Consider the following 14132-nt stretch of genomic DNA (forward strand, 5'->3'; position numbering starts at 1 on the left):
TGAAAATATATATTTCAAGGACGGCTGGAGTCAGAAAATCTGACTCGCTGTTTATACTGTATGCACCCAACAAGCTGGGTGCTCCTGCTTCTAAGCAGACGATTGCTCGTTGGATTTGTAGCACAATTCAACTTGCACATTCTGTGGCAGGCCTGCCACAGCCTAAATCTGTCAAGGCCCATTCCACAAGGAAGGTGGGCTCATCCTGGGCGGCTGCCCGAGGGGTCTCGGCATTACAACTCTGCCGAGCAGCTACGTGGTCGGGGGAGAACACGTTTGTAAAATTCTACAAATTTGATACCCTGGCTAAAGAGGACCTGGAGTTCTCTCATTCGGTGCTGCAGAGTCATCCGCACTCTCCCGCCCGTTTGGGAGCTTTGGTATAATCCCCATGGTCCTGACGGAGTCCCCAGCATCCACTAGGACGTCAGAGAAAATAAGATTTTACTTACCGATAAATCTATTTCTCGTAGTCCGTAGTGGATGCTGGGCGCCCATCCCAAGTGCGGATTGTCTGCAATACTTGTACATAGTTATTGTTACAAAAAAAAAAATCGGGTTGTTATTGTTGTGAGCCGTCTGTTCAGAGGCTCCTACGTTTGTCATACTGTTAACTGGGTTCAGATCACAAGTTGTACGGTGTGATTGGTGTGGCTGGTATGAGTCTTACCCGGGATTCAAAATCCTTCCTTATTGTGTACGCTCGTCCGGGCACAGTATCCTAACTGAGGCTTGGAGGAGGGTCATAGGGGGAGGAGCCAGTGCACACCACCTGATCCTAAAGCTTTATTTTTGTGCCCTGTCTCCTGCGGAGCCGCTAATCCCCATGGTCCTGACGGAGTCCCCAGCATCCACTACGGACTACGAGAAATAGATTTATCGGTAAGTAAAATCTTATTTTTTTTCACGTCTCCCCTAGACCAAAAGTTCCTTATTGAGAAATTTAAAAAGAAGCATTAAATTAAGTAGGTTGTGTTTATTTGTCATCCTTAGGGGTATATTCAATTGAAGTTGGATCCATTCCGACATGGGCTATTCCATGATCATCTCAATTCGAATTTAAAAAAAGTCGAATTGAGATGAGGGAGCATAGGGGAGGAGAGGTGGGGGGAGAGACGCAAGGAGATGGGGAAGAGCAGAGGCTACAGCAGCGTAGCGCTGTAGCAGGAGGATGTGGCACTGCCGCCAGACCTCACGGCAGCGTCCAACAGGCTCCAGCAAGCGGGACCTCGCATGCTAGAGCCGGGTGGACACTGCCGTGAGTGGCGGCAGTGCCCCATCCTCCTGCTGCACTGTAGCCGCTGCTCTCCCCCTTCTCACCGCTGTTCTCCCCGGCTCCTCGCGGCTCTCCCTGGCTCCTCCTCTCAGGTCCCTCATCTCAATCCGACTTTTTTTAAAGTCAGATTGAGATGGTTGGAAAGGGGGCCATAACCTGTTGGATTTGGCCCCGTTTCCAACAGAAGCACGCGGATCGGCGGCTATTCCGCCTATCCACGTGCTTTCTGACAAGTCGAATTCCCCGACTTGTTGGATACTGCCGTCTTTCCGACAGACAGCAGCTTTCGACTTCAATTGAATATACCCCTTAGGGTCAATTGAACTGTAAGGGATAAGATTTCCTTCTGTTTGTCCACATACTTTATGACTGGCAGCCACCAGCACTGTTTTTGCCTATTATTTGAACACAAATAATTTGAATTGGACCTGGACCACCAACCTGAGGCACTCCAGGGTGCTACGGCACACAGTTTGACAACCAGTGGTCTAAGGTATACTAACCCCGAAGACCTGTTGATGGAGGGAACAATATTGTTGAAACATACCTTGGTATGGAGTGTCATCCATGACAGGAGCACATGACACAGCGGCAAGGAGCCTATATCTATATAATCATTTGCTGAGGTCTGTCCCGTCTCCAAAATGTATACACAGAGGGAGCAAGAAAAGTCATTCAACAGCTTCCACTGCTAAGAAGACGGGACAGGCCACAAGAAAAGAGGAGGTTCTGCCAGGCTGCTGGGAACACAGCAAGTATGGGAAAGAGCACAGGGGGTGGGGGCATGAAGCAAAGGTAGGGGGCAGGGGCGAACAGCAGGAAAACACTGAGGTGATCAGGCATATTCTGGGTCCCTGTACTAGTTTAAAAATATTTGTACATGAGCATGGACACACCATCTAAGAATTCGATTGTATTATAAAATACATATCTATATACTGTACGGTAAGAGACTGCATAGTTGATATGGTCGTAGGACTGGTCTCACATATGATAAGCTGTCAGAGTTAGCTGGTGACAGATAACAATATAGGACACACTTTAACAATTACACATATTGAACAGACATGCATGCATGAATTCTAGTACATATAGGGGGGTATTCAATTAGCACCGTAATGGCGTCAATTTACCGCAATTACCATTTTCGTGGTGAAAAGTCAGTTTTCGTGGGTATGCTCGCTCCCGCGATTTACCCTATTTATATGCAAATTAGCGAAAACGGGATTGCCTCGAAAATTGGTGCAGAAAGTGAAAAGTTAAAAATGGGTATGTCCGTACCCCCCCCAAAAAAGCTAAACTAACAGTATAAAAGTTTATTATTGGTTATAATAAAAGTATTTCTGGTACTTAAATTGGGTCAAATGGCTGTTACATGCATTTTTTTTTTACATGTAAAAAAATTATAGAAATCAATTTTTTTCTGGCAAAATAAGTGCTAAAATTAAACTTGGGGTGCATAAAAATGGGTATAAGTATATATTTGGGTCATTTTAGGGGACTTTAAAAAAAAAAAGTGGTAACAGACCAATTACTCCCATCTGCAAGTCTAAAACCACTTGTCCCACTCATAAAGCACCCCAATATACCGGTCCCATACCAAGTACCCCAATTTCCATCATTTTACACTTTGTCACCCCAAAAATGACATGTTATTATCGGCTAATTCAAAATAATTAAAAACTTTTAAGTGCCTAATTAGTCATTCAGGGGGTTGTCGCAGGAATTCAGAATAAAATCCTGAAATTTTTAACTGAAAATAGGGATTTTCCCCAAGTTTATCACTTGCTCAGAGTTGGAGAATTGAAATTTGTGGTAAAATCACAGCTAAAACGTTTTTGCTGATACTTGAATAGGCGTTTGGCGAAATTACTGCGAATTGTGGCAATTTCCCGTCTTTTTACCACAAAAATGGATTATCACCAGTATTTGAATACCCCCCTTAAACTCCATAAAGCACACTGTGTATAGGAAGAAGTAAGACAAAACGTTAAAACCAAGGTCCCATATGCCAAGACAGCCATCTACTGTCTTCAAGTATCGGGTAAAACCAGTGACAAGCAGTCAGTTTCACCTTTCATACTTCAGAGTTGTAACTATAAAAATTATTAGAATGATACAAAGAACATATTTAGAACTTATAAATATCTTTGTTTTATTCTAATCACTTTTATAGTCAAAACTCAGGGCTGTCATCAGGGTGGTGCTGGGGGCACAGTGGTCCCAGGCCCGGCCTCTCTGCCAGAGGATGCTCATGCGGCCTCTTGCCCGTCCCCACCACCCCGCTGTCGCCCCCCCCCCCCCCCCCCGTTCTGCAGCTGTCCTCCACCCTCCAGCAGCTATCCAAAATGTCCCTCCCAAAATGGCGACCGCCACAGAGGAGACAGTTATTCAAGATACTAGAGGGTGGCCTCTAGCATCTTTAATAACTGCCTCCTCTGAGGCGGTGGCCATTATGGGAGGGATGTTTTCAATACAGAGCTGCAGGAGGACGGAGGACAGCAGCAGAATGGCGGGGACGGAAGTGGGCGGGCAGGCAGCAGCATGAGCATCCCGAGCCCTCCCGACAGCAATTGGGAGAGGGGGAGGAAGGAATCCCCTGACAATGAGCAGGTACTTGTGTGGCCATAATATAGTGACAAGGGCATTAATGTGGGTGCATAATATGGTGTCAGGTGTGAATGCCGGCAGGACTAGTTGCGGGCTCAGTGGCTCAGAGCTGGCCTTAGGCATAGGCAAACTAGGCAAATACCTAGGGCATTTGGTATGCTTAGGGGCACCAGCAGCTTCTGATGGTTAAAATGATATGCGGCATGCCTATATTCTGTGTGACTGCGGCTGTATCTGCATACAAAATGCTACGTTGCAGTGTATTCCTGGAAATCACTGTAATGTAGCATTTCATATGCAGATACAGCCGCAGTCGCACACAGAATATAAGCATGCTGCATATCATTTTAATCAGCAGAAGCTGCTTGCGCATCCTAGCCACATAGAAATGCAAATTTGATGCATTTTCATAAACAAAAGCGCCCGACGTTAGCTGACTCATGCCAGGTATCTCCTGCAGAACTAGCGGCGGTGCTAGGGGGCACCAGACAAAATCTTGCCTAGGGCATCATATTGGTTAGGGCCGGCTCTGCAGTGGCTCCCTGACGGCATTCTGGTGGCCAGGATCCTGGTGTCGGTATGCTGACCACCGGGATTGTGACTACATCCCGTATAAGAACAAAAGGACATGCACGGAAACTGGAGGGAGGTAGGATCAGGGGAAATTCAAGGAAAAATGACTTCACAGAAAGGGTAGTGAATAAGTGGAATAGCCTTCCATCAGAGGTTGTAGAGGCAAAGACAGTAGGAGAATTAAAAAATGCTTGGGATAGGTATATGAATATCCTTACATAGAACTAAGGATAAAAAAGGGTAAAAAAGGGGGAGACTATATATGCCAAGAGGGTCTTATCTGCTGTCAAATTCTATGTTTCTATGCAACCATCGGGTTCATATGTGTGTGTGCATGTAAATCTGTCTCTGATACTAGCAAGTGCCTCCGCAGCCTTTGACATCACTGCAGGTCACTGGATGAAACAGGGAAGGGGTACAAGTAACAGTTTAGTTAAAAACGCCCATTTTCTACCAGCAAGGATGTTAGATCAAACCATGAAGCCGACCGACTGATACCTTAGACCACTAAGACCAGAGGTTGCTAATATTGATGGATTTGAGCGATTTTCTACTACTGCGCATGCGCAAAAAAACCCAAAAACCTCTTACGGCAAATGCAATGCACAATGGGGGTAATTCCAAGTTGATCGCAGCAGGAATTTTGTTAGAAGTTGGGCAAAACCATGTGCACTGCAGGGGAGGCAGATATAACATGTGCAGAGAGAGTTAGATTTGGGTGGGTTATTTTGTTTCTGTGCAGGGTAAATACTGTCTGCTTTATTTTTACACTGCACATTAGATTGCAGATTGAACACACCACACCCAAATCTAACTCTCTCTGCAAATGTTATATCTGTCTCCCCCTGCAGTGCACATGGTTTTGCCCAACTGCTAGCAAAATTCCTGCTGCGATCAACTTGGAATTACCCCCAATGTGTACACACAGAGGCACGGTGTGATCGCATGCATGCTTTTACACTAGGGGAAGGGATGATCTTAGCATAAGCATATATAATATATATATGCAGACATGACTATGATAAAAGACATTAAAGCAGCTGTAGCCGCATGCAAGCACCAAAGTGTCTAATTACACCAATATACTAGGGGTATACATTCCCGCTGTCCAACTTCTTTACAACAGGAAAAGACCAAACTGAAACCTGAGGGATGGAGAAGACAAAGTGTGAGAAAGAGGAGATTCAATTCTTGTATTGTCCTACCTTCATTGGTGCAGCTTCAAGTAAACCCCACATGCTTAGAGCCCGGCAATCCCATTAGGTGAACAGTAAATGAGTGACAGTCAGTGTCTTTATTACTCCCGCAATACCCTTTCACTATGCTCTGGATGCTGACATGCAGCCAACACCATGTTAACTTTTAAGTTGTTTGCTGCTGCTGAGATATAAAATACCATCCTGGCGCCTACCTCCCAAGAGCAGTACATGCTACCCTGACCCACAGCAGATAAAACTGTGGTAGACACATTCTCCAAGTTTGAATGGTAAAAAATAACAATACATGTTTCCAGCAATGAAGAGTAGAAAAAGAAAGAGCGTTGAAGATATGACATCACTTAACACAGGAACAATCTCTCCTTGTACAATTTCAAGCAGACCCTTACCACTAACAAATGTAGAATCTCAGAAGGGAAGTTGGGGTTCCTCTTGAAGTTATGAATGCGGCGTGTTTGAACACACTTCCCCCCACATTCTACCAGCAAGCTGGGACTCAGCACACTCCTAAGGTGGAAGGTCTTTATGTTTCGGATGCCCCATGCAAGAACCTGCCCAAAAACACAGGAAATAGGTGTATCTTTTGTGACAGACATCTTATTCTGGCAGAGAACAGGGTATGTATCAGGATACATACCTCAAGAGTCATGGGCACTAGTGTTGGGCGAATCCCCTCTGGTACATTAAAGTTTCCATTTTCATTTGTTGGCAGTGGTGGTATAGAATCTAATTTTCCATTCTGATGGAGGAAAATATTTTTCTGTGACAGAACCCAACCATGATTATAGGAGTACCAATATGCTAATTGGTTGGGTGGTCAAAGTAAGAAGAGGACTTTTACCTTTTCATCCAACAGAAGCTCAAAGGCTGTCAGCAATTCTACAGAAGACGTCTTTTCCATTCTGACAGGGCACCATTTCAGACGTGGGGGTATGCGAGTGTCAACATTAATATGTACAATGGGAAGACATGAACAACAACCCAGTGATTCATCCTTGCCCTAGGAACACAAATGCAACTGTAAACATAATGACATTGAGAATTATAAATTCAAAACGGAATGTCACCTGGTTTTCATCAGCCACAGCTCCTGTGTAAATCATAGGCGGCTTAGGTTGGAGTTTGCATGACACAGAAATTCTGAAAACCATCTAAATAAGGAAAGTTGGATATTTTTATCATCACTTCATTTATGTCTGTTTATTTATTTGTTTTATTCATTGTGTATAGGACTATACCATTTTTTAGTTCTAGATATCATTTTTGCGAGCTAAACCTTAGCTCTTCAATTCTTCTGTCACCTTCTCATTCTTCATATTGTAAACTTGGGTTGGGGTGGAGGAGGGCCCAAATTATATTTTGGCACGTGGGCCCACCACTCACAAGTTCTGCCACTGAGCACCTGTATAGATGTATCCCTTTGAATCTATGAGCAACATCACTAGTTCTAAAAAACTCCCACCCAAGTAAATGAAGGCTGGGGCCACGTATAGCGGTACTGGGGGTCTCGTTCAGCGGGACCCGCTTGGCAAAAAGGAATCTGCACAAGGACTCCTATGCGGCCATCTACACAGCCGCCGGATCCAGGCCGGATGACAAGACAATGGGATTTCAAGTTGAAAATCCCGTTGTGGCACTGGCCGGATCCTGTTCTGCAGTATCCAGCAGAACAGGATCCGTGTGAACACAAACTCTCCTTCCAGCCAAGCGGATGTGTGGTCCCGCCCGCTATGTGTGACCCCAGCCTTACTTTATGCACAGCATAAAGCTTCTAATCAATCCACAAGCATTAAATTAATGTGCAACCTTAAATGTTTTGCTCAAAATATAAACAAAAATCCCCTTGGTTTTATTGCCTACATTCACAGATATTTGTAGTATATCATTGTTAGCGGTGGTATCAAATCTCTCTCTATATATATACAGTATATATATATCCACACACCACTCGGCGGCACTCCGGACAAATAAAATGAAGACTACAAAGTCATCTTGGATTAAATCGACGTTTCAGTGCTCGGCGGCACTTTTATCAAGATTATCAGACAGCATAAGAAACCATTGTGTATACACCATATATATAGCATCAGTGAAACCACACATTGCACGTCAGGTCCCACCCCACTACCAATCAATGTGGTGTCGGGCGTGGCGTGCAGGCAGCTGAATCAAGTTCACAATTACAAGAAATGCACATTATAAACATCACAGTGATCAAAAATGTATAAATCACAGAACTCACACATACATGTGAAAAAACATCTAGATAAAAAAGGTGAAAAAATGACCATATTAAAAACCAACAACAAGCACTAGACTTTTTAGAACAAGTATTTCCTCATGTAGCTATATACAAAAGTAGCTACATATCCAACAGAACGGAATGCCTGTGCTAATAAACACTCCATAGTCTAAGACAATTCCTTACCTGGAGATAGCTTATAAAGTAACATGCTGTGTGTCCATCTATAATAATGTATTAAAGATGCAACAATCTTATTATAGATGGACACACAGCATGTTACTTTATAAGCTATCTCCAGGTAAGGAATTGTCTTAGACTATGGAGTGTATATAGCTACATGAGGAAATACTTGTTCTAAAAAGTCTAGTGCTTGTTGTTGGTTTTTAATATGGTCATTTTTTCACCTTTTTTATCTAGATGTTTTTTCACATGTATGTGTGAGTTCTGTGATTTATACATTTTTGATCACTGTGATGTTTATAATGTGCATTTCTTGTAATTGTGAACTTGATTCAGCTGCCTGCACGCCACGCCCGACACCACATTGATTGGTAGTGGGGTGGGACCTGACGTGCAATGTGTGGTTTCACTGATGCTATATATATGGTGTATACACAATGGTTTCTTATGCTGTCTGATAATCTTGATAAAAGTGCCGCCGAGCACTGAAACGTCGATTTAATCCAAGATGACTTTGTAGTCTTCATTTTATTTGTCCGGAGTGCCGCCGAGTGGTGTGTGGATATTGTGGGCCGTTGCAACACGGCCGTCACGGAGGGCACCTGGCAAGTTTCTACACTGGGACAATAGGAGTGCCGGATCTGGTGGATGTATACAGTATATATATATATATATATATATAGCATACAGAATGACCCGGCACTCCATACGCTCCCCAGCGTTAAAGTATCCTTGCCCCCGTGCCTTCAGCTCCTGGATATTGTGGATCCCTTTCTATAACGGTAGCAACGAGCGCGGCACTGGGAGACGTAAGCAGTAATGTGAAAAAAATCAAATGCTTTTATTCAGTCAATCTACGTTTCGGGGACGCAGCCCCTTCGTCAGGATGAATAAAATAAGATTTTACTTACCGATAAATCTATTTCTCGTAGTCCGTAGTGGATGCTGGGGACTCCGTCAGGACCATGGGGAATAGCGGCTCCGCAGGAGACAGGGCACAAAAGCAAGCTTTTAGGATCACATGGTGTGTACTGGCTCCTCCCCCCATGACCCTCCTCCAAGCCTCAGTTAGGTACTGTGCCCGGACGAGCGTACACAATAAGGAAGGATCTTGAATCCCGGGTAAGACCCAAACCAGCCACACCAATCACACCGTACAACTTGTGATCTGAACCCAGTTAACAGTATGATAACAATGAAGTAGCCTCTAAAAAAGATGGCTCACAACAATAATAACCCGATTTTTGTAACAATAACTATGTACAAGTAATGCAGACAATCCGCACTTGGGATGGGCGCCCAGCATCCACTACGGACTACGAGAAATAGATTTATCGGTAAGTAAAATCTTATTTTCTCTAACGTCCTAGTGGATGCTGGGGACTCCGTCAGGACCATGGGGATTATACCAAAGCTCCCAAACGGGCGGGAGAGTGCGGGTGACTCTGCAGCACCGAATGAGAGAACTCCAGGTCCTCCTCAGCCAGGGTATCAAATTTGTAGAATTTTACAAACGTGTTCCCCCCTGACCACGTAGCTGCTCGGCAAAATTTTAAAGCCGAGACCCCCTCGGGCATCCGCCCAAGATGAGCCCACCTTCCTTGTGGAATGGGCATTGACAGATTTTGGCTGTGGCAGGCCTGCCACAGACTGTGCAAGCTGAATTGTACTACAAATCCAACGAGCAATAGTCTGCTTAGAAGCAGGAGCACCCATCTTTTGGGGTGCATACAATATAAACAGCAAGTCAGACTTTCTGACTCCAGCCGTCCTGGAAATATATATATATATATATATATATATATTTTTAGGGCCCCGACAACGTCTAGCAACTTGGAGTCCTCCAAGTCCCTAGTAGCCGCAGGCACCACAATATGTTGTTTCAGGCGAAACGCTGACACCACCTTAGGAAGAAACTGGGGACGAGTCCGCAGTTCTGCCCTGTCCGAATGGAAAAACAAATATGAGCTTTTTTTTTAAGACAAAGCCCCCAATTCTGACAATCGCCTGGCCGAGGCCAGGGCCACAACATGGTCCCTTTCCATGTGAGATATTTCAAATCCACAGATTTGATCGGTTCAAACCAATATGATTTGAGGAATCCCAACACTACGTTGAGATCCCACGGTGCCACTGGAGGCACACAAGGGGCTGTATATGCAATACTCCCTTGACAAACGTCTGGACTTCAGGAATTGAAGCCAATTTTTTCTGGAAGAAAATCTACAGGGCCGAAACTTGAACCTTAATGGACCCCAATTTGAGGCTCATAGACACTCCTGTTTTCAGGAAGTGCAGAAATCGACCTAGTTGAAATTTTTTCGTGGGGCCTTCCTGGCCTCACCCACGCAACATATTTTCACCACATGTGGTGATAACGTTGTGCGGTCACCTCCTTCCTGGCTTTGACCAGGGTAGGTATGACCTCTTCCGGAATGCCTTTTCCCTTAGGATCCGGCGTTCAACCGCCATGCCGTCAAACGCAGTCGCGGTAAGTCTTGGAACAGACAAGGTCCCCGCTGGAGCAGGTCCTTTCTTAGAGGCAGATGCCACGGTTCCTCTTGGAACAGACATGGTTCTTGCTGAAAGCAAATCCCATCTTAGCTCCCGAGGCCATTAGTCCTCTGTGAGCATCTCTTGAAGTTCCGGGTACCAAGTCCCTCTTGGCCAATCCGGAGCCACGAGTATAGTTCTTACTCCTCTACGTCTTATAATTCTCAATACCTTGGTTATGAGAAGCAGAAGAGGGAACACATACACCGACTGTTACACCCACGGTGTTACCAGGACGTCCACAGCTATCGCCTGAAGGTCTCGTGACCTGGCGCAATACCTGTCCCGTTTTTTGTTCGGGCGGGACGCCATCATTTCCACCTTTGGTCTTTCCCAACGGTTCACAATCATGCGGAAAACTTCCCGATGAAGTTCCCACTCTCCCGGGTGGAGGTCGTGCCTGCTGAGGAAGTCTGCTTCCCAGTCGTCCACTCCCGGAATGAACACTGCTGACAGTGCTATCACATGATTTTCCGTCTAGCGAAAAATCCTTGCAGTTTTGACCACTGCCCTCCTGCTTCTTATGCCGCCCTATCTGTTTACGTGGGCGACTGCCGTGATGTTATCCCACTGGATCAATACCGGCTGACCTTGAAGCAGAGGCCTTGCTAAGCTTATAGCATTACAAATTTGCTCTTAGCTCCAGTATATTTATGTGGAGAGAATTCTCCAGACTTGATCACACTCCCTGGAAATTTTTTCCCTGTGTGACTGCTCCCCAGCCTCTCAGGCTGGCCTCCGTGGTTACCAGCATCCAATCCTGAATGCCGAATCTGCGGCCCTCTAGAAGATGAGCACTCTGTAATCACCACAGGAGAGACACCCTTGTCCTTGGATATAGAGTTATCCGCTGATGCATCTGAAGATGCGATCCGGACCATTTGTCCAGCAGATCCCACTGAAGAGTTCTTGCGTGAAATCTGCCGAATGGAAGCGCTTCGTAATAAGCCACCATTTTTTTACCAGGACTCTTGTGCAATGATGCACTGACACTTTTCCTGGTTTTAGGAGGATCCCGATTAGCTCGGATAACTCCCTGGCTTTCTCCTCTGGGAGAAACACCCTTTTCCTGGACTGTGTCCAGAATCATCCCTAGGACCAGCAGACGTGTCGTCGGAACAACTGCGGTTTTGGAATATTTAGAATCCACCCGTGCTGTCGTAGAACTACTTGAGATAGTGCTACTCCGACCTCCAACTGTTCTCTGGACCTTGTTCTTATCAGGAGGTCGTCCATTTTCTTTGAAGACGAATCCTCATTTCGGTCATTACCTTGGTAAAGACCGGGGTGCCTTGGACACTCCAACGGCATCGTCTGAAACTGATAGTGACAGTTCTGTACCACGAACCTGAGGTACCCTTGGTGAGAAAAGCAAATTTTGGGACATGGAGGTAAGCATCCCTGATGTCCCGGGACACCATATAGTCCCCTATCACTGCTCTGAGTGACTCCATCTGGATTTGAACCCTTGTAAGTGTTCAAATTTTTCAGATTTAGAATCGGTCTCACCTAGCCTTCTGGCTTCAGTACCACCCTATAGTGTGGAACAATACCCCTTTCCTTGTTGTAGGAGGGGTAATTTTATTATCACCTGCTGGGAATACAGCTTGTGAATTGTTTTCAATACTGCCTCCCTGTCGGAGGGGGACATTGGTACAGCAGACTACAGGAACCTGCGAGGGGGGAAACGCCTCGACATTCCAATCTGTGCCCCTTTGATACTACTTGTAGGATCCAGGGGTCCTGTACGGTCCCAGCGTCATGCTGAGAACTTAGTAGAAGCGGTGGAGGGCTTCTGTTACTGGGAATGGGCTGCCTGCTGCAGTCTTCTTCCCTTTCCTCTATCCCTGGGCAGATATCTTATAGGGACGAAAAGACTGAGGCTGAAAAGACGGTGTCTTTTTCTGCAGAGATGTGACTTAGGGTAAAAAACGGTGGATCTTCCAGCAGTTGCCGTGGCCACCAGGTCCCATGGACCGACCCCAAATAACTCCTCCCCTTTTATACGGCAATACATCTTTGTGCCGTTTGGAATCTGCATCCCCTGACCACTGTCGTGTCCATAAACATCTTCTTGCAGATATGGACATCGCATTTACTCTTGATGCCAGAGTGCAAATATCCCTCTGCGCATCTCGTATATATAGAAATGCATCCTTTAAATGCTCTATAGTCAATAAAATACTGTCCCTGTCAAGGGTATCAATATTTTTAGTCAGGGAATCCGACCAAGCCACCTCAGCTCTGCACATCCAGGCTGAGGCGATCGCTGGTCACAGTATAACACCAGCATGTGTGTGTATACTTTTTAGGATATTTTTCTGATAAGCATGTGAGCGCCTTATCCACCCTGAGGGGTGTTTCCCAATGCGCCTTAACTTCTGGCGGGAAAAGGTATACCGCCAATAATTTTCTATCGGGGGAAACCCACGCATCATCACACACTTCATTTAATTTATCTGATTCAGGAAAAACTACAGGTAGTTTTTTCACCTCACACATAATACCCTTCTTTGTGGTACTTGGAGTATCAGAAATATGTAACACCTCCTTCATTGCCCTTAACGTGTGGCCCTAAAGGAAAATACGTTTGTTTCTTCACCGTCGACACTGAAATCAGTGTCCGTGTCTGGGTCTATGTCGACCGACTGAGGTAAATGGGCGTTTTTACAAGCCCCTGACGGTGTCTGAGACGCCTGGACCGGTACTAATTTGTTCGCCGGCCGTCTCATGTCGTCAACCCACTTGCAGCGTGTTGACATTATCACGTAATTCCATAAGTAAGCCATCCATTCCGGTGTCGACTCCCTAGAGAGTGACATCCCCATTACAGGCAATTTGCTCCGCCTCCTCACCAACATTTTCCTCATACATGTCGACACACACGTACCGACATACAGCACACACATAGGGAATGCTCTGATAGAGGACAGGACTCACTAGCCCTTTGGGGAGACAGAGGGAGAGTTTGCCAGCACACACCAAAATGCTATAATTATACAGGGACAACCCTTATATAAGTGTTCCTCCCATATAGCATTTAATATATATGTATATCGCCAAATCAGTGCCCCCCCTCTCTGTTTTAACCCTGTTTCTGTAGTGCAGTGCAGGGGAGAGCCTGGGAGCCTTCCCCTCAGCCTTTCTGTGAGGGAAAATGGCGCTGTGTGCTGAGGAGAATAGGCCCCGCCCCCTTTTCGGCGGGCTTCTTCTCCGGAGATTGTGAAGTCTGGCAGGGGTTAAATACATCCATATAGCCTCAAGGGCTATATGTGATGTATTTTTCGCCATACAGGTATTCTACATTGCTGCCAGGGCGCCCCCCCCCGCGCCCTGCACCCTCCGTGATCGCTGTGGGAAGTGTGCTGACAGACAATGGCGCACAGCTGCAGTGCTGTGCGCTACCTGAGGAAGACTGAAAAGTCTTCTGCCGCCTGGTTCCGGACCTCTTCAATCTTCAGCATCTGCAAGGGGGTCG

The 14132-nt window shown here is 45.7% G+C and overlaps 1 protein-coding gene across 1 annotated transcript in view; it reads right to left on the bottom strand.

The window, feature by feature from the left end:
* FER1L5 (fer-1 like family member 5) overlaps nt 1–14132 on the bottom strand; it is a 926196-nt gene that overhangs the window by 246331 nt on the left and 665733 nt on the right. Inside the window, exons 35-37 of the mRNA XM_063929941.1 lie at nt 6518–6676; nt 6314–6415; nt 6066–6227 (exon numbers count right to left, since the gene is read on the bottom strand). Of these exons, the coding sequence (XP_063786011.1) occupies nt 6066–6227; nt 6314–6415; nt 6518–6676 (423 nt within the window). The remainder of the gene's footprint in view (nt 1–6065; nt 6228–6313; nt 6416–6517; nt 6677–14132) is intronic.

Source organism: Pseudophryne corroboree, chromosome 6, assembly GCF_028390025.1.
Source record: "Pseudophryne corroboree isolate aPseCor3 chromosome 6, aPseCor3.hap2, whole genome shotgun sequence".
Taxonomy (NCBI): domain Eukaryota; kingdom Metazoa; phylum Chordata; class Amphibia; order Anura; family Myobatrachidae; genus Pseudophryne; species Pseudophryne corroboree.